This window comes from Balaenoptera acutorostrata, chromosome 7 (assembly GCF_949987535.1).
Source record: "Balaenoptera acutorostrata chromosome 7, mBalAcu1.1, whole genome shotgun sequence".
Lineage (NCBI taxonomy): Eukaryota > Metazoa > Chordata > Mammalia > Artiodactyla > Balaenopteridae > Balaenoptera > Balaenoptera acutorostrata.
In genome coordinates, this window is record NC_080070.1 from 110,850,446 (window position 1) to 110,873,207 (window position 22,762).

The following is a 22,762-nucleotide window of genomic DNA, read 5'->3' on the forward strand; positions in this document are numbered from 1 at the left end:
TCTCCTCGGGCTCAGTCATCATCCGACAGCAGGACAGACGGGGCTCGGGTCGCTGTGGGCAGAGAGTGGTCCTGGGGACTGGGGAGCCCGTCAGCCCTCCCTTCTCCGGGGAAATACAAAACCTCCAGGGCCTTTTCAGTTTTCCTTCATGCCACTGCTCACACTTCCCATCTCCTTCTGGTCTCCAGGCCCCAGGAAAACGCTGAGGCTACAGATGAGAGCACCGCCCATCCCCGGCCTCGTCAGGGCCCACGTGAGGGGTCTTTCTGTGCAAATCCAGTCCCCTGGACTTGGGATGCATTCCTGTGATGATCATCACAGCTTTCAAATCACTTCACAGTAAGTCTGGCCCCGTCACGTCCTTGGTATCTACGGGGATGGTCTGTCTCCCACCCAGGCCTTACCCCCTCTGTCCTCCTGGTCCCAAAGACCCCCCAGCCTCCATTGCTCCCCCGAGATCCACAGGGTCTGAATAAACCCCCCCAGGTGACATGTACACAAATTCAAGTTTGAGAATCACTGGTATGACTTTAGAAAAACCAATTCATCTCTCTGAGTCTTACTGCCCTCATCTGCTAAATGAGAAGTGGACAGAGGGACCCCAACGTTTCCTTCCATCTGCGATGTCATATGGCTCTTCCAAGTGGCTCTACGTTTTACAAGTTTTGAACAAAAGACCTCACCACACAAGCAATACACCCGAGACTGGGTGGCATTCACACCGAGGGCTGAACTTGAGTATCTATCAACCAGATTTCTGTCTTATACGACGTACTGTCCTGACTGAGCTGGTGGTGATCATAGGGACAGTGCCACCTTCCATGCTGGACCCTGCCATCCCACCCTCACATCCTGACATCCTCCTCTGGGCTCTCCTGCCACCGCCTCGCTCTGTGCCCCACAAGCAGCTCCACGGCTCCTTTTATTGATTGACTGATTGAAGTATAGTTGATCTACCATATTGTATTAGTTTCGGGTATACATAGCATAGTGATTCAGGGGTTTTTCTGCAGACTATATTCCATTACAGGTTATTGTAAGATATTGGGTATGATTTCCTGTGCTATACAGTAGATCCTTGTTGGTTACCTATTTTATATATAGTAGTGTGTATATTTAATCCCATACCCCTAACTTGTCCCTCCCCCTTCCCTCTCCCCTTGGTAACCACAAGTTTGTCAGAGCCCCGTTTAAATCCAACATCAGATGGAGCGGTGGTCCCGGCTCAATGAGCAAAGATGAAACCCCCAACCTGAGCCTGCCATCCGAGCCCCCCTTCACCTGCTTTGGCCTGCCCCACTCCGGCCCCCCTGCTGGTCTTCTGTGTCCCCAGGCCCTCGGGCCTCTGCCTGCAGTGTCCTATTGCTGAGACCCCAGCCACAGGACCGGCCTCGCCCTGGGCCTGCCTCCTTCAAGTCTCTGAAATGCCGCCACCTCAGAGGCCTCTCTCACCATCTTAGGGAACCTGTCACTTCACTTCCCTCCACACCCATGGCCAGGTCGCTTTCTTCTCAGTTTTCATTTCTCCATGGTAATCTCCACTTCCTAAAGGCCATCCATGCCGTCTTCCTGTGATTAGTATTACTGGCTCCCTCCCGCCCCCAGACATGGAACCCCTCAAGGACAGGGATTCCTGTCTGTTTGGGCTCAGGAAAGTTTCCAGACTCCCAGGTGCCTGGCACACGCATGCTCGGGGGGAACGAGTGACTTGGTCATGAAAGTCCCACAGGACACAGGCCCTGCCAGATGCCTATTTCACAAGGATGCTTGGGGCCAAAGAGTGACATTCTCCCTAACGTCCTGACACAGGTGACAGAAAGGAATGGGAAGTCATCCAGTTTGTAGCTGCTTTCTCCATGACGAGAGCCCCAAGACTCAGAAAACCTTTCAACTTCAGAGGGGCCCATGCACGGCTGGCTCTGGGGCCTCCCAACTCTACACTGTGTGCAGGAGAAGCAGCAGCTTCTCAAGGACCCTCAGCCATTCCTGAGGAGAGGGCTGGTCCTCACCAGGGCCCCCAGGACTGCCTTGGGGCAGCTGATGGCTGGGATCCACAGCCAGCTGCTAAGGTTTGAAGATTCTCCCTGCCCCAAGCGGGGTTCCCCTTTCACAGGCTCCACATTTATTGCTTTTCCTTTTCCCTGTCTCCCTGTGGTCATATTTATGGCTCCAGATGCAGCAGCCAGCCTGGTCAGTGCCAGCAGCCTTCCATCATTTGGAAGACTTTTGGTGGTGATGTACAGCGGGGGTTGAGGTTGGAAGGGGGACGCCTGGTTGGCACAGTGGCCAGAGTGGCAGTGCTATTCCCCTCCCCAAAAGACGGCTCTGCAGACATACCCCTGGGGTAAGAGCAGTGGCCTGTGGCCATGGCGTCTGCCACAAAAACCAGACCCAAGGCTGGCGAGGCTGTCCCACATGGAAGGCTCCTCCACCTTTAAAACGTAGGGCCACTTAGACGAGCCACAGCGAGCGAGGGCTCACAGGTTCTGTGGCTCTCAGGAGAGTGTTTCAATCAGGTGACTTTAGCCTGGACATACTGGCCGCGCCCCCTGGCTGGATGTAATTAAACATCGCAGAGGGCTTCCCTGGTGGCCCAGCGGTTGAGAATCTGCCTGCCAATGCAGGGGACACGGGTTCGAGCCCTGGTCTGGGAAGATCCCACATGCCACGGAGCAACTGGGCCCGTGAGCCACAACTACTGAGCCTGCGCGTCTGGAGCCTGCGCTCTGCAACAGGAGAGGCCGCGATAGTGAGAGGCCCCCGCTTGCCACAACTAGAGAAAGCCCTCGCACAGAAACAAAGACCCAACCAGCCAAATATAAATTAATTAATTAATTAATTTTTTAAAAAGTCAAGGCCTTAAGAAGTATTAAAAAATAAAAAAATAAAAAAAAATAAAAATAAAATAAACATCGCAGGGACGGGGAGGGTTGGCGTGAGGGCTGGTGTCACCACAAGAGGGAGGCTGTGGGCTTCTGCTCAGCCTGTGTTTTCCAGGCACCTACTTGGACGGTGGCTGTGTAGGTGTCCCTGGCTGGAGATGTCCCCAGAGATAAGTTACACGCCCACAGAGGAGAGGGGCCAGGTGGCGTCACGAGACTTGAGCCCTGGGGGGCAAGCTTTCCATTTGTGCCTGGTGCTCCGGGTAGCAGAAGGGGAGCTCTGAAGCTCTGCAGCTCCTCCCAGCCCCATGCTCCTTGGAGCTGACTTGTTTGACCCTGTAACCAAAGCAATGCTCAGTGGGTCCCCTCCTGGGGTTTCGTGCTGACTCACTGGGCCCCAGGCTGGTTCTCTCCAGTTGTTTCAATTCTTATTGACACTCGTTCCTGTCTGAGATTCCAGCTCCAGCACCTCCTTGCTGTGTGACCGTGTGCAAGTTACTCAACTTCTCTGGGCTTCTCTTTTCCTATCTGTGCAATGCAGACAGGAACCCACCTTGGTTTCTCTGAGGTCTGAGTAGAGCACAAACACTTTATTGGTTGTTGCCATGACCTCCCTCCTCTTGGTCCTTTCTCTGTTCCTGCAGCAGGCTGGCTCCTTATTTTCTCCTAAAGACCATCTGACTTTCTTCTTTGTCAGGAAAGAACTGGGCATCTTAGTGCAATAAGACATTCACTCCAGGAAATTGGATATCTGATGGTTCTTGGTAATATCAACCAGGAAGGTTTTGTTTTCAGTGTTATTGAATCTGATTTATTTAGTATACTTCTAAATCTCATCTGTGGCTTGACAGGGAACAAAGTAGCTGGACACCAAAGGCCAGGGGCCACTCCCAGTTGATCCATCCATCAACCACATGTCCCTGGACTCAGCGCCTTGCATCAAGTCTGGGCCCCATGATCACAAGATTTGTCATGTGGAGGCAGTATGAACGTGACTGAGAAGATGCTTTATTTAAAATATTTTTGCTCATGGTTTAGTCAAGGATTTCTCTTGGTTTTTAGTAGGAATTTTGCATCCTGAAGAGCTGAAAACGACAAAGAGGAGAGAATAACATGCAGCCGCCATCAGAGAAATTCATGAAAACAAAGGAGGCTTGTTTAGGGAAATTTTGGTGGCAAAGAACAGGTACACACTTAAGATAGCTTCAATAACAAGGGGACAGTAAAAGGAACAATCTAGAAGCTGGTTGTGAGAATTACAGGTCTCAGGTGACCGAGCTGGGAGCTGCAAGGCCAGGCACGGGCTGGATGCTCTGAAGCCACCCCCCGAGACCCTCGCAGACACCTCCTTTCCTGCGGCCTCCAGGGCAGATCCAAAGCAGAGAGCATGGAGGGGAATCCGGAAGATGAGGCAGAGAAGGACCAGACACGTCCCGGGGCCGGGGCTGGCCATAAACACATCCTAACTCTGGAGAGGCAGGGCGGGGTTTGACAACAGAACTGGGGGAACAAAAGGCCCTGAGTGAATATGGGGGTAGCTGGGAGGCAGTCCACCAACTTCCTTGCTATTCCAACTTCCTGGCTGGAGAGAATAGCCCGGCTGTGTCTGGGGTTCCGTGAATTTACGCCCTCACCCCAAGGGGCACCCCCTTGCTCTGCCTCGACCCTAAACCACAAATCACCTCCAGGTTCGGGTGAATCTTTCCTCCTCCTCCCTGGACCCTCCAGAATCAAACAGACAGGCGTTCCTGAGAATTCCCTGGTGGTCCAGTGGTTAGGACTCTGCACTCTCACTGTCGAGGGCCCGGGTTCGATCCCTGGTCGGGGAAGTAAAATCCCACAAGCCACACGGCGCAGCCCAAAAAAAAAAAAAAAAAAAGCAGAAAGGCGTTCCTGGACCTGGACCGGGCACGCCCTTCACCTGAACTAGGCCTAGACCTGGCCACTCCTCACAGGTGCTACCCTGATACGCGCCCCCTTTCTTGGTTCTTTGCTCTGTTCCTCTCCAAATGCCGGGCCAGGCACCGAGAGACCAGATGAATATTCCTCGATGGGGGATCCGCTGGCTGTAGGGTGTAAACATATCCAACTTCTTGGATGTTGCCAGATGCCTGCAGTCGGTACCCTAAGAGACATTCTACCAGCTGTGCTTGGGACCTATAGAAGTTTCTGGGCAGCTGTGAGCATGAATGCTGCCCAAATCAGCTAATTCAACAGCACTCATGTAACCCAAGGGCTTCCTTACAGTCTTAAAAGGTAGACTCAGGCGGAAAGGAAGTCGTCCTCTGCACAGCAGTGACAACGTAAGGAACTCATTAGCCGGAGGTCATGGGGGTTGACCATATAAATAGGCCCAAGAAAGATTAAGATACAGTCACGAATGATAGATGAGCTACGGGTCATTAGGAAGATCTGAGCTCATCTTTAATCCTTCTTTGTTTTCCCCCAGAATACATTTTCATTAAAAAAAAAAAATAGATATGCCAACAGGTTAGAACTAAAAAATTAAATATGTCCCGTTTTCAAAATATGACCATTATTGCTGTTTTGTTCAATTTTCTTCCAGTCTCTATCTCTGTAAAGGCTCGTTTGCATAATTGAAGCTGTACTATATAAACAACTTTTAACTTGCCTTATAATCCAACATTATATCATAAATACCTCTACAAGGTGTTTAAAACTCTTTGCAACTATTTTTTAGATGTATGCAAAATACTTCAGGGATATTTAGGTTATTTCCAAACGTACTGTGATGAATAACTTTGTACATAGAAATTTTTTTTGGTGTATTTAGAGTTGTTTCTTTTGGTCACATTGTTTATACATTAAGTGTTTTTCTGTTGGTCAGATTTACTCACGTGGATTACTGGTTAAATGATATAAACATCAGAAAAGGTATGGATATCTTTTATGGTTCTTAGTGCATATTACCAAATTGCTTTTGAAAATAGTTGTACCAAATTATACGTCTACCAGCATCATATGAATTTCCTTGACTTTACTTATTTTATTTTGATGATTTTGACGTTTTTGTTAACTTGATAGGCAATGAAAGGTATCTCGCTATTTTAATTTTCATTTCTTTAATCACCAGTAAGGTGGAACATTCTCCCACGTGTATGTCCCCTAACTCCTTTTTCTCTGTTGTGAATTATCTCTCTCTCACTTGCCCATTGGGAGTTGATTTTCATAATTTGTAGGAGTTCTTTGTGTAACAAAAACACCAAGCCTCGGTAGCATTTCCATAGCCTAAATGTTGATGTCATTGCTCCACGATAGCCCGTGTGCCCCTAAAAGTGTGGTGAATGCCACTGCCTGCACCACTGGCCAACCAAGGAGAGAGCGTCTCAGATTCACCCTTTATGACTGGGGTCATGTTTATTTTACTTCTCACTACGATTTATTATAATAAGTGAGTCTGTGTTTTTACTAACAGCCCATTTCCTCCTTCTTCCCCAAAGGAAAACACAGATAATTGGCATATCTGGTGCTGGAGAGAAGTGTGCATCAGAGCGAGTGTGCCCCGAAGACCCTCCGCAGCCTCATTAATCAAACCCAAATGAAGTGTGCCAGCCCCCAGACTTGGCCTTTCCTGACAGACAGAATCAGGTTACAGGGACTGCAAGGGCAGCCTCCCAACAGGGCAGTCCGAGTAGCGGGGAGGCCTGTCCCCGTCTTGCTAGAGGAGCTGGTAAGGGTGACGAGAGGTGTGTGGATACGGGATGCTCAATGGCCTTCACTTTGCCACCGACAAGTCACACTTTGGAAAGCACTCTCACACACAACTACCTTGTAAGTTAGGAATCCTTTGATCCATTCTGTGGGCAGGGAAGCTGGGTGTCAGAAGCTGGAGTGCTTTGCCCACCATCTCAGAACCAGAGATATGCCTGCAGGGGACCTGACCAGCTCTGATTTGTGTGTGTGTGTGTGTGTTTAGCATCTTTATTGGAGTATAATTGCTAGCTCTGATGTTTCCTGTTACTGTGATGTTCCAGTCGCTCAGGTCTTCCTGCAGGAGAGAGAACTCTGTATCCAGGGCCTGAGAAGACCCCCCAGTTCTGGACCCATCAACACGTAAACTTGTATCTTGTGGTTTAACATCAAAGGAAGACACCAGTGCTGCAGTAGTCAAGCCCTCTAGTGTCCTGGGTGAAATTTCTCCTTTCTAGTCCAACAGAGTCACCCATTTTGGCTAGAATGAGGCAAAGTAACTAAGAAATCCTGGAAGTCGGTCTGATTGCAAATAAACTTCATCCATTCATCCGTGCAGCAAATGATTTTTAAATGATGTATCTTAGGACTTCCCTGGCGGTCCCGTGGTTAATACTCCACACTTCCAATGCAGGGGGCACAGGTTCAATCCCTGGTCCGGGAAGTTCTGCAGGCCGTGTGGTGCGACCAAAAAAAATTTTTTTTAATCTTAAACGATGCATCTTAAATTACCCTACAGTAATATTGACTTTTTTGGTGTATACTTCTATGAATTTTTACGCATGTATAGATTTGTGTGAGCACCACGACCATCAGGATATAAAACCATTCCATCATCCCCCCAAGCTCCATCACAGCGTTCCTTTACAGTCACGCCCCACCCCCAGCCCCTGGCAACCACTGATCGGTTCTGTCATTATAATTTTGTCTTTTCCAGAATGTCATATAAATGGGCATTGTCAATATCACTGTCATACCATTGTCAGTGTCATACCATTCAGATTGGCTTCCTCCACTTTGCAAAATGTCTTTGAGATTCATCTGTCTGCTCGTATCAATAGTCCATTTCTTATTATTGCTGATAGCACTCCATTGTACGGATGCTCCGTCCATTCAACCATTCAAGGACTTGCTTCCAGTTTTTGGTGATTATGAATAAAGCTGTTATAAACATTTGTACAGGCTTTTGTATAAACATAAGTTTTCATTTCTTTAGGGTGAATACCCGACAGTGGGATTGCTAGCTCATATGATGTGTGCTTCACTTTATAAGAAAAAGTGCCAAACTGCTTTCCAGAGTGTTTTCTCCACCATTTTGCATTCCCCCTAGCAATACAGAACAAGCTATAGTTCTGCAGCCTCATCAGCACTTGGTATTGTCAATATTTATCTTAGCCATTCCAGCAGGGAGGTAGTGGTACCCATCGTGGTTTTAATTTGCATTTCCCTGATGGCTGATGACGGTAAGCATCTTTCCTGTGCTCATTTGCCACCTGTATGTTCTCTCTGGTGAAGAGTCCAGGTCTATCAACTACTTTTTAATTGGGGTCTTTGTTTTCTTTTTTTTTTTTTTCAAACATCTTTATGGGTCTTTGTTTTCTTACCACTGAGTTTTGATAGTTCTTTACATATGTTGTAGTCTTTTGCTTGATTTGCATGATGGATGTGACTGACCATTGACAGGTGTCGGCCAAGTGCTGCGTGCAGAAGCCACAGCCCAGGTCCTCCAGGCAGGGCTAGGTGGGCAGGCAAGCAAGTCTTTACCACTGAGTGGGGCGAGGGCTATTCGAGCAGGTGGGATGGTACCTCTTCCGGCCTCGTGTGGTCAGCTGCGGCTCTCCAGGCGAAGTGTTTCCGAGCTGATTTTTGAAAGGCGGTAGGCGTGAACCAGGGTTCACCCAAACTTCTTACACAGCTGTCTGTACTTGCTGTTCCACGCCCTCAGCTTCCATTTTCTACTCTCTCTCTCTCTGTCCCCTAGGTCACCTCAACAAGAGCCGTGTCTTCAAATGTCAGAAATCTATTTGGTTTGGGCCTCTCTCCCTAGTTCCCCACAGTCACCCAACTACCTCTCTGAATTTCTGCTTGAATTTGAAATTGAAATTTCAAATAGGATGACACCCGTGCCAAAGAGAACTCTCGATTTTTCCTGTGCAGCCTTCCCAATATGCCATAACCTGAGGATCACATCGGCTTCTGTCTTCCTTTCACACCCATATCCAATTCATCCTGTTTAATTTCACAACATATCTTAAGCCACTGTAAGCTGCCAGCATCTCTTGCCTGGATGATGGCAAGTTGCCTGGTCAGCCTCCTGCCTCTACCCTGGGCTTTCTAACCGCCTAAGCTCCACGCAGAGAGGCACCAGCGCAAATCTCATCTTGCTGCACCACGGTACTCCGTGGCTTCCCACCTTGCCAGTGTTCTAACCCTCGCCACAGTCAACAACTACCTGCCTCTTCTGGCCCCAGTAGCTCTCCCCTCTACCATCCTTGCTTCTCCCGTCCCCAGATCCTTACCCCGCTGCCTCCTCATCACTAAGGTTTCCCCCCAAGTCTGTTCATCCTCCTATGAAGGCTACCCTTCAGGAAATCTCCATCCTATTATCCGTCTTATCTCCATAAAATCCGTAAGTTCCTGAAACACCCGGTTTCTTTGCTATGTGTCTGTTGTTTGGTCTCTCCCTACAAGAGTGTCTGCCCTAAGGGGCAGGACTCTACTTTGCTCCTGCTGCACCCTGGCTACCAGTAGAGGACCGCACGCATGTAGGTGCGCAGTGCACCTTGCAGAGAGCGGGTGGGGCTGGTGAGTCAACAATAGATAGGTATGCCTGGATCTGGGGCAATAAAATAGAAAAACCAGGTGCTGGGGAGGAGGGCTTTAAGAAAGAATGTAAAAAGTCAGATTTTCGTTCCTGAAAATTAACTCTGGAAAGAGGAAATACCTGAGCAAGGGAGGTAAGTCAGGAGGATGTTGTAAAAGTCCAGAAGACAGATTGTGATGCCTTAACTGTGGTACTGGAAATAAAGACCCTGATGGGGGGAGCCAGAGTTAAGAAATAACAGGGAAAAGAAATCTATAGACTCTTTTAGGTGGAGATGAGAAGTCAAGGATAACGCCCAGGTCTCCATCTTCACAAGTCAGGGTCCCGGTGCTGTCAGTCCCTGAGAGGGTCTGTGAGGAACAGGAAGATCTTGGTGACGTCTGGGTCACATGGAACACAGCCCGGGAGGCATGCTGGCCACGAGGCTCATCTGAGCCAGCAGGGGCGTCTCTCCCAGAAGCCCAGGCTCCTCGGGGCGATAGTTCATATATCTGATCTAGCCTGTGGGATAGTAAATCTTGTATTTACAGGAGAACTTTAAGGAACTTATTCTGTTAGGGAGATGATAAATTCTTTAGAAACAACCTTTTCTCTCATGATCTTTTCTTTTTTAATTCATAGATTGATTTTTCTTCTTTAGTCTATTGATGTGATGGATTCCATTAAATGATTTTTGAATGTTTAACCAGCCTTGTATACCTGGAATAAATTCCACCTGGTCATGGCATATAATTCTTTTTATACATTGTTGGATTTGATTTGCAAATATGTTTTTGAGAATTTTTCACATCTATCTTTATGAGAGATATTGGTCTGTAGTTTTCTTTTCTTAAAATATCTCTCTCTGGTTTGGGGCATTAGCATAATGCTGGCCTCATAGAATGTTCTATGAATGTTCTATTTCTGCTTCTATTTTCTGGGACTGGTGTAGAGAATTGGAATAACTTCTCTACAGTCTGGTAGAATCCACCAGTGAAACTATCTGTGTCCATTGCTTTCTGTTTTGGAAGGTTATTAATTATTGATCTAATTCTTTAATAGATATTGGATTATCTATTTCTTTTTTAAGTGAGTTCTGTGGATTTCCTCCGTCAGGAAATTGGTCCATCTAAGTTTCAAGTTTGTTGGCACAGAGTTGTGACCATTACCCTTTTAATGGTCATTGGCTATAACATTTTTAGAATTATGCCACTAGTTTTGTTCTTTCTTTGCAGGCGCTACAATTCATTTGCTCACTTGTTTGCTTATTTAATAACTATTTTTGCATGCCTGTTGAGGTCCAGGTGCTGTGTTGGGGCCCTGGGAACTAGGGGTAACAGCAGCAAAAGTCCCTGGCTGGTGGACCTAACATTAGACTGTCGAGACCACCAGTCACATGTGTGAGTCAGAGCGGGTGGTCTGGAAGGCATCCTGGAGATACCTTGGGCAAGGCCAATCTGGATGAGCCTTTTTCCTCTTTGGTGTGGGATCTGCATAACCACTGGGAGAGAGAGGTGGCTGGAGGTACATGCTGGCCTTGACTACTGTAACTTCGAGACAGTGACAGAATGGTGGATTTATATCAACATATGCAGGGATACTTTGGTTTAATTGCTTAGAAGAACTCAGATGAGCCTATAATTAAAATGCTGGGTAATGGGACTGTTGAAAGGGATAAGAAGGTTTTGCAAGTCTCAGCATAATTTTAAGAGTATATTTTAAAATTTACTTTCCAGTTGCCTCTCTCCCTAGACAAGATCCGCTAGGGCAGGAGTCACGTCCAAGAGCAGACCCTGAAGACCTGCTTGTTCAGATGATCTCACTCGACTCCCGTGAATGGTATAGTAGTACCTGATGTTCAGGATGATTATAAGATTTGTCCAAATTGCTAAGATCTGGCAAAACGGGCATTCAAATGAGGACCTCTGATTTCAAGTCTAAGTCTGTTTAACTTGAAAGCAGCCTATCCCTCAGAACTTTAGTTTCCCCCAGGGAGATTTTTTTTTTTTAATTAATTAATTTATTTCTTTCATGGCTGTGTTGGGTCTTCGTTGCTACGTACGGGCTTTCTCTAGTTGCGGCGAGCGGGGGCTACTCTTCATTGTGGTGCATGTGTTTCTCATTGCAGTGGCTTCTCTTGTTGCGGAGCATGGGCTCTAGGGCGCATGGGCTTCAGTAGTTGTGGCATGTGGGCTCAGCAGTTGTGGCTCGCAGGCTCTAGAGCACAGGCTCAGAAGTTGTGGCGCATGGGCTTAGTTGCTCCGCGGAATGTGGGATCTTCCCGGACCAGGGATCGAACCCGTGTCCCCTGCATTGGCAGGCGGATTCTTAACCACTGCGCCACCAGGGAAGTCCGCCCCCCCCCACCTCAGGGAGATTAAGGAATTAAACTGTCTCATCTCAAAAATACATCCCAGCTCTAGATGTGCTGAAAGTCAGAATGTTCAGGAGCTTCAAAGACTTAAGTCCTCCAAACAACACAGCTTAGCGGAAGGAGCACGTTAAGATCCTGACTTACGGGCAAGACATCGAAATTCTCACAGGCTCCCAGTGGCCTCACGCAGGAAGCAAGGTAACAGTATCTGCCTAAGGGGGCAGAGGAGGAGAAGATGAGGTAGGGATGTGAACCACAAAGGTGACGCCTGGTGTGTGGTGAAAATGCTCGCTGGAATGAGATGGAGATGGGGAAGCCATAACATACGAGACAGAGGGCAGAGCAGGCAAGAGTCGAACAGAAGTCACCTCTGAATAATCATGCAACAGTCAACATTTTCTGCTGAAAGAAACCTCTCTATTTCTTCCATTCCTCCAAAAAATGAAGCTCGGTGTTCTGCCTCCTGTTCTGTACTGAGAACCCCAAGCAGGTAGGAGGTGTTAGAGTTTGTTCCTTCCTAGGTGATTGATAACTTCTGCGTGCAGAGTGTCTGAAGAACACAGACGGCAGCATTCAGAGCTCACGGAATGAGAGCCAGATGTGACCTGGGAGGCTGACACCATAATTCATCCACACAGCGCCCTGCCCGGCTTCAGTCTCTGCCGCAGGCTGTGGCTCAGAAAATGCATTACAAAAAGATATTTGGTACAGTTTGGGGATGACGAGGTGGAAAGTTAAAACAGAATTAAAATTTACTTTAATTCTTGTAAATGAATCGATATATGTGTGTCTTCCAAGTTTCAGGCAAAACAAAACAGACTTTTTTTTTAAGAAAAAAAAAAAGCAAAAATGTTCTTAGTTGCTAAGGATTTGTGTCTGGATCAAAACCAACCTGGCTTCATAAACTTTAAATTATTTTAGATTTCAGGAAAACATGTTTCAGTTTGATGATGAGCAAATGGAGATTTCAGACATGTGCCTAAGGCTCTACTAAATATTCTAGAAAGAAAAGCACCATGCTTCCTCTTAAGAATGGAGGTTGGGACTTCCCTGGTGGCGCAGTGGTTAAGAATCCGCCTGCCAATGCAGGCGACACGGGTTCGAGCCCTGGACCGGGAAGATCCCACATGCGGCGGAGCAACTAAGCCCGTGTGCCACAACCCCTGAGCCTGTGCTCTAGAGCCCGCCAGCCACAACTGCTGAGCCTGAGTGCCACAACTACTGAAGCCCGTGCACTTAGAGCCCATGCTCCGCAACAAGAGAAGCCACCGCAAAGAGAAGCCCGTGCACCTCAACGAAGAGTAGCCCCTGCTCGCCGTGTGCAGCAACAAAGACCCAACACAGCCAAAAATAAATACTAAATAAATAAATTTATTAAAAAAAAAAAAAAAAAGAATGGAGGCGAACCGGATCTCTCTGAAAGTGCAACTTACAGCAGGTATTCCAAGTAGTCAAACAGGGAAGCCCAACAGTCTTTGCACAACCTGATTCTCTGGGGAGCTAACTGGGCAGGAAGACCACTAGATGCTATCATAAAAATCCATGCAGAAAACAAGGTGGCTGAAGCGAGATGGTGGCCAATGGGAAGAAAGCAGTGGGACAGTTCTAGGAGGTCGCCTCAAGGGGGCTGGTTCATTGACCGAGTGTCTGGATGGAGAAGGTGGGCTGAGGAAAGCAGGGTGTCCAGGATGAATCCAGGTTTCTGGCTTGAGTTGTTGGATGGATGGTTGTGCCGTTAATTAGGAATACTCTAGGGAAAATTATCTAGCCTTTCAAAACCTTAGTTTTTTCTTCCATAAAATGGAGAAAACATCAAGTACTCTACAGTCGTTATAGAACTTGGAAAGTTTCATAATACACCTAAGAGTGCCTGGAACACAGAGCATGTTTACTAAATGTTTTCCCTGCTACGTGTCCTGCTTCCTCTTCCAGCCTCCCTCCTCCAGCTCCAGGCCTGGTGGTACTCCTGCTTGCAGGAATGAACCCTTTTCTCTCCCAATCAGGCTTTCTCCCCTGCATCTTATCAAAGCACCTCACCTGCCTAGGATGGCATAGCCTTTAGCTTGCTATGTCATCAGTTATTGAGATAAATCACCGTCATTCTCATCTCAATGTAAGTCGCCCTTGGAATGCAGGCTTTTCATAGCATGGAGGGATAACATTTTTATTTTTTTTCAGAAATGAATCAGGTTCTTTTTGCCCCTTGCCATCTTCTTCCCTCGCTTACCCCTTTCCCTCTCCTGCATTCAAGCAAATAGTTGGATCCCTACTGCATCAGAGAAAGGATGCGATAGCTGGAAAGCAAAGACAACAAACAAACAACAATAATGACAAAACTCCTGGGTCTCATCGGTGTTGATTTCTCAAAGCAAATCACTCGGGGAATTAAGAAGATGTGAGAAAAGTGGTCACACACATATACACACACCGCTCACGTCTGTCTCTTCTCTCCAAAACCTGTGGGCACAGAGGGCTATGTGCCTCTTTTCCTCCCTAATCCTCCCCAAGGCATGCATGCATGTGTGCATGTACGTGTGCATGTACGTGTGTGTCTATGAGACAGACAGAGAGAGAGAGAGGGGTACCTCCTGAGGGACTTTTCAGCGTGGGAGGAACTCCTTTCTTGGATCAGACACTTGGCAACAGCCAGAGTCAACATCCGCTGCTGGGCCAGGCCCGGGGGTGCAGATGGCTGCGGCGTTAGGCAGCTGGGCAGGCAGGAGGGCACACACCTCGCAGGGCCACTGCCGTCCGGGGCTCCACCCGATTGCAGGACGGCCTGGGCTTAGCATGTCTGTTGGCGTGGCACCCACAGAGGAGTGGAGGCTGGTGACAAACCCAGACTTCACCATGGGGAAGGAATAAGACCCCATTTCAAAACTGTAAATGGGCTGATTTGAAATGATCTGTTTTGTGCGGGTAAGTTAGTTGCAGACTATATTGTTCTAGAAACTTTTTTCTCAATTTCTAGAGAGCATACACATAGAAGGTTATGACTGAAGCGGAGCTGTGTATTGTTCTTGAGAACACGGCGCAGTTATTTGTATTCTTTTACACGCTTGCCCTCTTGGCCCACTAGCGTCCGTGGGTGACCACAGGACATCTGGGCTGTGGGCAGAGCTCAGCCCTTTCACTGAGGACAAACGTAAAGCAGCCCTGGCACCATCACCTGCTTAGTTAGGGACCTCCCTCCAAACCTGCATCCCTTCTGTGCCTCGTCCATCACTACTTGATTACTCTCATTAAAACAAAGCGATGATTTGATTTTTCCAAGGAGCTTCATTGGAATGAGGAAAAATTAAATTTACCAAGGGAAGGAGGAAATGGTTGAATAACAATATGACAAGTAATTGAATCTTAAGTCCGTGGATGCCCCGGTGTGATTCAATTCTGACACGTGAAGCTAGGAATGAGAGGAAGAGTCCTCTTCCAGGCAGAAACCTGCTAATCCACATAAATAGCCTGGTGTTCCTGGTCATCTGGTTCCCTTAGTGATGCGTGACTGGTTTACTCCACGGGCAGAATCTGGTCCTTGCAGAGTGACTTTGGCAGCTTGAGCAGCAGTTACAGACATTACTAAGAACCTACAACACACCCAGTGTGATACTGTAATACCCCACTTAATCCTCGAAAAGCCAGAGAGGAGGGTAATATTATTTCCATTTTGCCTATTAGATAACAAAGACCTCAGGAGGTTGGAAAAATACCAGACATAGAAAGTGCCAGAGCTGGGATTTGAATCCTGTACTTCTGATTCTAACTTTTGTATGTTATTTCTACCACACTCATGGTTACTTGTAGGAGGGTGCTTACATCGACATGGACAAGGACGCAGGAATCCTGCTGGGACCAGCTCATCTGTTTACTGAGCTCCTATCTTCTTGGTGCCTTTTTCAATTCTAGTCAGTATGAGAGGAGACATACTCCTACATTTTGTGAAAGGACTCAAACAGTTAGTGCATAGATGGCCAATTTACTTAGGAATGAATTAGCAATTTTAAAAACCCATCAATAAGCAAAAAAAAATTTTTTTTAAGATAGCACCAAATGCCAGAGAGATTGCAACGAAATGATACCCTAATACATTGTTGATGGGATTGTTCATTGCCTTAATCTTTTAAAAAATTGATTTGGCAATTGTTATGAGTTGAACTGTGCCCCCTTAAAATTCATACGTTGAAGTCCTAGACCCAGTCCCTCGGAACGTGACTATATTTGGAAATAAGGTTTTTGAAGATGTAATCAAGTTGAGATGAGGTCATACTGGAACAGAATGTGCCCCTAATCCAATGCAAGTGGTCTTTACACAAAGGGGAAATCCGGACACAGATACACAAGACGGGGAGGAGGATGTGAAGAGACACAGGGAGAAGACAGCTGGCTACAAGCCGAAGAGAAGCCTGGAACAGCTCCTTCACAGCCTCAGAAGGAACCACTCTGATGACACTTGATCTTGGACTGACAGTCTCCAGAGTGTCACACAAATGGTTCTGTGTGGTCATGTGTTACGGCAGCCCTAGAAAACCAATACAGCAATACATCCTGAGAATCTTAAAACCGACCATACCATTCGGCACAGGAATTTCTTGCCTTTGGTTGCCTCTTAAGGAATAACGAATACCGACATAGGTTTATGCACAAATGTATATTTCTCAGGTCTTTCCTTCCCGATGCTATTGCAGGAGGCCATTCAAAAGTCCTCCAGAACCTGCTTTACTTCTGAAATTTCTCTGGGAGCTAGAGCATCATTACCAAGAAAACGCTTGCCATGTTTTCCTCTCCTTGTCTGGCCTCCTTCAGTGATCTGCTCTCACACCTCATTCTGTGGACGTCACCGTCCCTGGCTGCTGCCCTGTCGCAGCTCCCGTGCTCTGGGTTCTGATCACAGGCGAAGGTGAAGCCCAGTCTCTCTCCTGGGGTCCAAGATGCGAGTCTGCAGGTGGGCTGGGCCCACAGGTGTCACAAGGACCCCACAACCACTGAGGACACTTCCTCTTGCAGCCCGGCCTTCAGGACTGGACCTGCCAGGGTGCGGCTTTCTCAGCCTCTTGCAGAAGGGAGCCCCGGGCCATAGGGCCGCCTGATTCTGAGCAGTCTGGCCACCAGACACATCTGATCTCAGTGCTGATCACACTTTGGCCACCAATCCTGCCTCCCGCCCACCGTGTGATATTCACGCCAGTTCTCATCTCTGAGTTGATGCTCTGTCAAGCCGCCCACTCATACCTAGAGGCAGAGCCCTAGGTATTGGCCCCGGCCACAATGGCATTAGCAAGTCGGCCACGTGAGGCGGGCAGATGTGGGACACGTCCTTTCTTTTTCGGATCTGAGCTTGCCGGATGTCCTCTGTAGCGAGAGGCAGCACCGACAGACCCTCCAGTACTCACAGGTTGACCCCTGTGCTTTGGAAACTTACGCAGAGTGCGCGGAATTCTGACTTTAAACACCATCTCCCTGTGTGGCCTGTTTGCAGGACTGCACAGGCCGCTGGAGCAGCCCTGTTGACCTCTGACCCTTGGCCCACTAACCGAAACAAGGTGAATATTTCTTGGGCCGGTGTGGCGGAGGGAGGACCAGAGAATAAATCTGACCCTACTTCCCCTGAAGGTGATGAATGGCCCCCCTTTCAAGCCGGGGCCCTCTGGCCCTTTTATTCTCTGCTCTGGTTTTAAAAAGCGGAGGATGGATTGAGTGCCTTTCAACTGTTTACCAGCAGAAGGACAAAGATCAGGTTACCAGCCAGAATGATTCATCTTTTCTCCCAAATCAAAGCCTGTGTCCACAGCGCCTGTGTCCACATGAGTTCATCTTCCGTATTCAGACGGTCAGAGCAGGAGGCCAGGGACAAAGTCCTGGGAGAAAGAGAGACGGAGTAATTAGGTGCAGACGGGGAGCAGCAAGGGCTCTTTTTCTGCCTTCACATTGGGACTTTAATAGAGTTTTTTGGGTTTTTTTGTGTTATTTTTTTAAGCGGAAGTGTCTCTGGTTTCCTCCAAGTCGGGACAATTAGTGATGTTTTTCCAAGGATCCTGAGTTGGGACATGTTTTAATTTGAGAGAAGTTTCCACTACAAAAATATGTATTTACATTGAGAAACATGACTGTTGGAACGGTGAGAACCAGCATTCATATTTGAAGGAAAAAGTGCTGTGGGTTTGAGACACACTGATGCCATGACCACTGGCGTTATAAATGCATGGAACATCCCAAACATAGAGAACATAGTCAAGTATAGAGAACAGCCACTTACAAAATTCTAACATTTTGCCATATTTGTGTCGGTTTTCACTACGAAATAAAATACACAGAGACCATGGAAGCCCCTCTGTACCTCCCTGTCCTTAAATCGTTGTTTTCGTTCCCAGAATGTTACTATACTATTACTATGGATGCATGTATCCATAAAAAATAGATAACAAAGTATTGAATTTTATCTGAATACATCATTCAGTAATGAGCTTTCTTCACTCAATCTTATGTTTTTGTCGTAATGTTTCACTCAATGTTTATGTTTTGTCAGTAATAATACTGACAGATATAACAATTCATTTCATTGAACTAGTGTAGAACATTTCATTTCATGCATATTCTACACTTCAGTCATGATGATGGGTACTTAGGTGACTTCTGTCAAGAGCCGTGAAGGGTCTGGTGTTCCACCCCACTTACCAGCTAACAAGGCGGCTGCAATCTCTTGAATGCTGGTAGAAGGAATGAGATTCCTGGGTCAGAGATGAGAGACTTCATTATTCACAGCCAAAGCAGCAGCCAGAGTGTTGGCACATTTGTGCTGGCTCCCCAAGCCCCCAAACCTACAGGGTGACGTGCAGAGCCAGATGACAGCTGCACAGGTTGCGTTGGGTTGGGTTGCAGGAGAGGACTTCTGAGCTTGGGGATCCTGAAGATTTCGAGCAGGCAGTAGAGAAGATGCCTCTTGGTCCTGGAGTGAAAAGCTCCCTCATCCTTTGAGGTTTCTCCCTGCAAATACAGCCCTGAAGACGGCTGGGTAAAGAGCAGTCAAGGCTTTGCAGTTTGGGCACAGCCAGCAAGGCACGTAGGGGAACCAGAAACCCAAGGAGGACTGCATCTCCCAAAGCTTCCAAGTGCCAGCTCTTACAGAGGTACACACAGGCATGCCATTTGTCTCCTTACCCAGCATATGTGAAAAGTAGGTTTGTTTCTCTCCAAATCGTTTTTCACAGCGATTGTGGGAATTTATGATCTCCAATAGCACATAGGGATTTTCTTGCTTCTTTATCTCCTGTTGAACCCTTGTGTTGTCAGACACTTTAATTTATGCTAAGCTGATGGTTATAGAAGGATAATGCAGGTTGCTTTAATGTCTCCTTGATTTTGAGCATGTTTTCACTTACAGTATTGACCTTGCAGTTTCCTCTCTGTCCTTTGCCTTTTCATGACTTTTTGCCTGTTTTTGTGGATTTTCCTTTTTCAGATTGATTTGTAGGTTTTCTTTGTACATCCTGAATATAACTCTTTGCCAGTTATATGTATTAATAATATCTCTTCTCACTCTATATCTTGTCTTCTCACTTGGTGTATAGATTTTTGTTTCAGAGAATAGTTTTAAAGTTTTAAATATGGAAAAGAAATTAAGAAAAAAAAATCCATTTACAATAGCATCGGAAAGAATAAAATACTCAGTAATAAGTTTAACCAAGGAGGTGAAAGAGCTATAAACTGAAAACAATTAAAACGTTGATAAAAGAAATTGAAGAAGACACAAATAAATGGAAAGATATCCCATGTTCTTGTATTGGAAGAATTAATATTGTTAAAATGTCCATACTACCCAAAATGATCTACAGATTCAGTACAATCCCTGTCAAAATTTTAATGGCAGTTTCCATAGAAATAAAAAAAAATTATCTTGGGCTTCCCTGGTGGTGCAGTGGTTGAGAGTCTGCCTGCTAATGCAGGGGACATGGGTTCGAGCCCTGGTCTGGGAAGGTCCCACATGCCGCGGAGCAACTAAGCCCGTGAGCCACAACTACTGAGCCTGCGCGTCTGGAGCCTGTGCTCCGCAACAAGAGAGGCCACGATAGTGAGAGGCCCGCGCACCGCGATGAAGAGTGGCCCCCGCTTGCCACAACTGGAGAAAGCCCTCGCACAGAAACAAAGACCCAACACAGCCAAAAATAAATAAATAAAATTAAAAAAAAAACCTGTAGGGCTCATACTTCCTGATTTCAAACTATATTACAAAGCTATAGTAATCAAAACAGTATGGCAATGGCATAAATACAGATACCAGTGGAACGGAATAGAGAGCCTAGAAATAAACCCATGCATATATGATCAACTAATCTTTGACAAGGGCACCAAGAATATACAATGGGGAAAGAATATTCTCTTCAATAAATGATGTTGGGAAAACTGGATATCCACATGCAGAAGAAAGACATTGGACCCCTATTTTGCACCACTCACAAAAATTAACTCAAAATTGGTTAAAGACTTAAAGTTAATACCTGAAACTTTAAAACTCCTAGAAGAAAGCATAGGGATAAAGCTCCTTGATATTGGTCTTGGCAATGATTTTTTTGGATTTGACACCAAAAACACAAACAATGAAAGCAAAAACAAACAAGTGGAACTATATCAACCCAAAAAGCTTCTGCACAGCAAAGGAAACTAACAATAAAATGAAAAGGCAACCTATGGAATGGGAGAAAATATTTGCACATCACATATCTGATAAGGGGTTAATATTAAATTATATAAGCTCAATAGCAAAACACCCAATTAAAAACAACACAATTAAAAATGGGCAAGGGAACTGAATAGATATTTTTCTAAAGAAAATATACAAATGGTCAACAGGAATATAAAAAGATACTCAACGTCACTCATCATCAGGGAAATGTGAATCAAAACCATAGTGAGCTATCACCTCACATCTGTTAGAAAGACTTTTATCAAAAAGATAGGAGATAGCAAGTGTTGGCAAGGATGTGGAGAAAGGGGAACACCTGTGTACTGTTGGTGGGAATGTACATCGGTGAAACCAGTATGGAAAACTACCAGAAATTAAAAATAGAACTACCATGGGATCCAGTAAACTCATTTTTGGGTATTTATCAAAAGAAACGAAGTCACTATCTTAAAGAGATATCCAAAGTCTCATGTGCATTGTAGCATTGTTCACAATAGACAAGATATGGAAACAGCCTAAATTTCTGTCAATGGGTAAAGAAAATGTGATATCACACACACACACACACACACACACACACACACACACACACACACGTACAGTAGAATATTATTCAGCTACAAGAATGATGGAAATTCTGCCATTTGCAATGACATGGATGAACCTGGAAGATGCAATGACATGGATGAACCTGGAGACACAATGCCATGAAATAAGCCAGACACAGAAAGACAAATGCTGTATGATCTCATTTACATGTGGAATCTAAAAAAATTCAGACTCACAAAAACAGAGAAAATGGTAGTTACCAGGTGCTCAGGACTGTAGTGAATAGGTCAAAGGGCACAAACTTTTAGTTAAAAAATGAGCAATTTCTGGGGCTCTATGTACAGCATGGTGACTATAGTTAATAATATCATACTGTATACTTGAAATTTGCTAAGAGAGTAGATCTTGTGTTCTCATTACACACACACACACACACACACACACACAAATGATAACTATGTAAGGTGATGGATGTGTTAATTAGCTTTATTATGATAATCATTTCACAATACATATGTATATCAAATCATCACCTTAAATATACATAATTTTATTTGTAAATTATACCTCAGTAAAGCTGGAGTTAAAACATTTTGTTTGTTTTTTTTGTTGTTTTTTAAATTTTTGGCTGCATTGGGTCTTCATTGCTTTGTGCGGGTTTTCTCTAGTTGCAGCAAGTGGGGGCTACTCTCTGTTGCAGTGTGCAGGCTTCTCACTGCGGTGGTTTCTCTTGTTGGGGAGCACAGGCTCTAGGTGCGCCGGCTTCAGTAGTTGTGGCATGCAGGCTCAGCAGTTGTGGCTCACAAGCTCTAGAGTACAGGGTCAGTAGTTATGGTGCATGGGCTTAGTTGCTCCGTGGCATGTGGGATCTTCCGGGACCAGGGCTCAAACCTGCGTCCCCTGCACTGGCAGGCAGATTCTTAACAACTGCACCACCAGGGAAGCCCTAAAACAGTTTTAAATAATAAAATTTATTTTTAATTTTTAAAATTTTGTTTTTGCATGTTAAGAAACTCCTATATTTTTCCTGTTTTTCTTTTAAAAACATTAAAGTTTTTTTTTCATTTAGGTCTTAAACACATGGGGAACTTAATCTTTTGTGTAGTGTGAGGTGTTGAATCTAATTTACTTTCATATGTGGACAACCAATTGTCTGATCACAGTTTAGTGGATTCCCCACATACAGGTAAAATAGCCATTCCATCATGCTCAACAGTTGTTCAGGCTAAAAGCCTTGGAGCTATCCTGACTCTTGTACCTGATATCCAATCCATCAGCAAATCCTGACAGCTCTACCTTAAGCAGCTCTACCCCAGCCGGCCATTTCTCATCCCCACCACCACTGCTGCTCAGCACCACACCACTCCCACCTTTTGCCTGGATTACTCTCTGGCTTCCTAATTAGACCTCCTCCTCCTTCTCTTGCTTCCCCCTACAGATTCTTGTCCACACAACAGCAGAGTTACACCTTTAAAAACATATTTGATCATGCTATTCCCTGCTCACATTCAGGATAAAATTCACAATTATACCATGTCCTCAAGCAACCTGATTGCTGGCTGCTTTCTTCATCTCATTTCCTCCTTCTCTCCCTCTCTCTCTGTCTCTCAGTGTCTGTTTGTCTGTCTCTGTCTCTCTCTCTCTTGTTCACTGTGCTAAAGACACACTTGCTATTTCTCACACACTGACTCTGTTCCTACCTCAGGGCCTTTGCACTTGCCACTTCTTCTTCCTGCCATTTCTCTTTCCCCAGATAACTGTACAGCTTG

At 46.0% G+C, this 22,762-nt stretch overlaps 1 protein-coding gene and 1 non-coding gene across 15 annotated transcripts in view; one reads left to right on the plus strand and one right to left on the minus strand.

Moving 5' to 3' along the window:
• The window catches only part of MRPS24 (mitochondrial ribosomal protein S24), a 152,167-nt gene that overhangs the window by 55,467 nt on the left and 73,938 nt on the right, over positions 1–22,762 (minus strand). Inside the window, exons 5-6 of one of the 14 annotated variants that reach the window (XM_057549983.1) lie at positions 18,440–18,471; positions 16,348–17,622 (exon numbers count right to left, since the gene is read on the minus strand). The exons of 8 other annotated variants lie outside the window; for them this stretch is intronic. In XM_057549983.1, coding sequence (XP_057405966.1) covers positions 17,520–17,622; positions 18,440–18,471 — 135 coding nt within the window. In that variant the 3' untranslated portion in view covers positions 16,348–17,519. Of the gene's footprint in view, positions 1–3,925; positions 3,968–15,243; positions 15,355–16,347; positions 17,623–18,439; positions 18,472–21,449; positions 21,940–22,762 lie in introns of those variants that run through there. 5 more of the 14 variants (XM_057549998.1, XM_057549987.1, XM_057549997.1 and 2 more) reach the window with 5 other exon arrangements.
• TRNAE-CUC (transfer RNA glutamic acid (anticodon CUC)) lies at positions 4,639–4,711 on the plus strand. Its single transcript has one exon. It is a non-coding gene; the product is annotated as a tRNA-Glu (tRNA).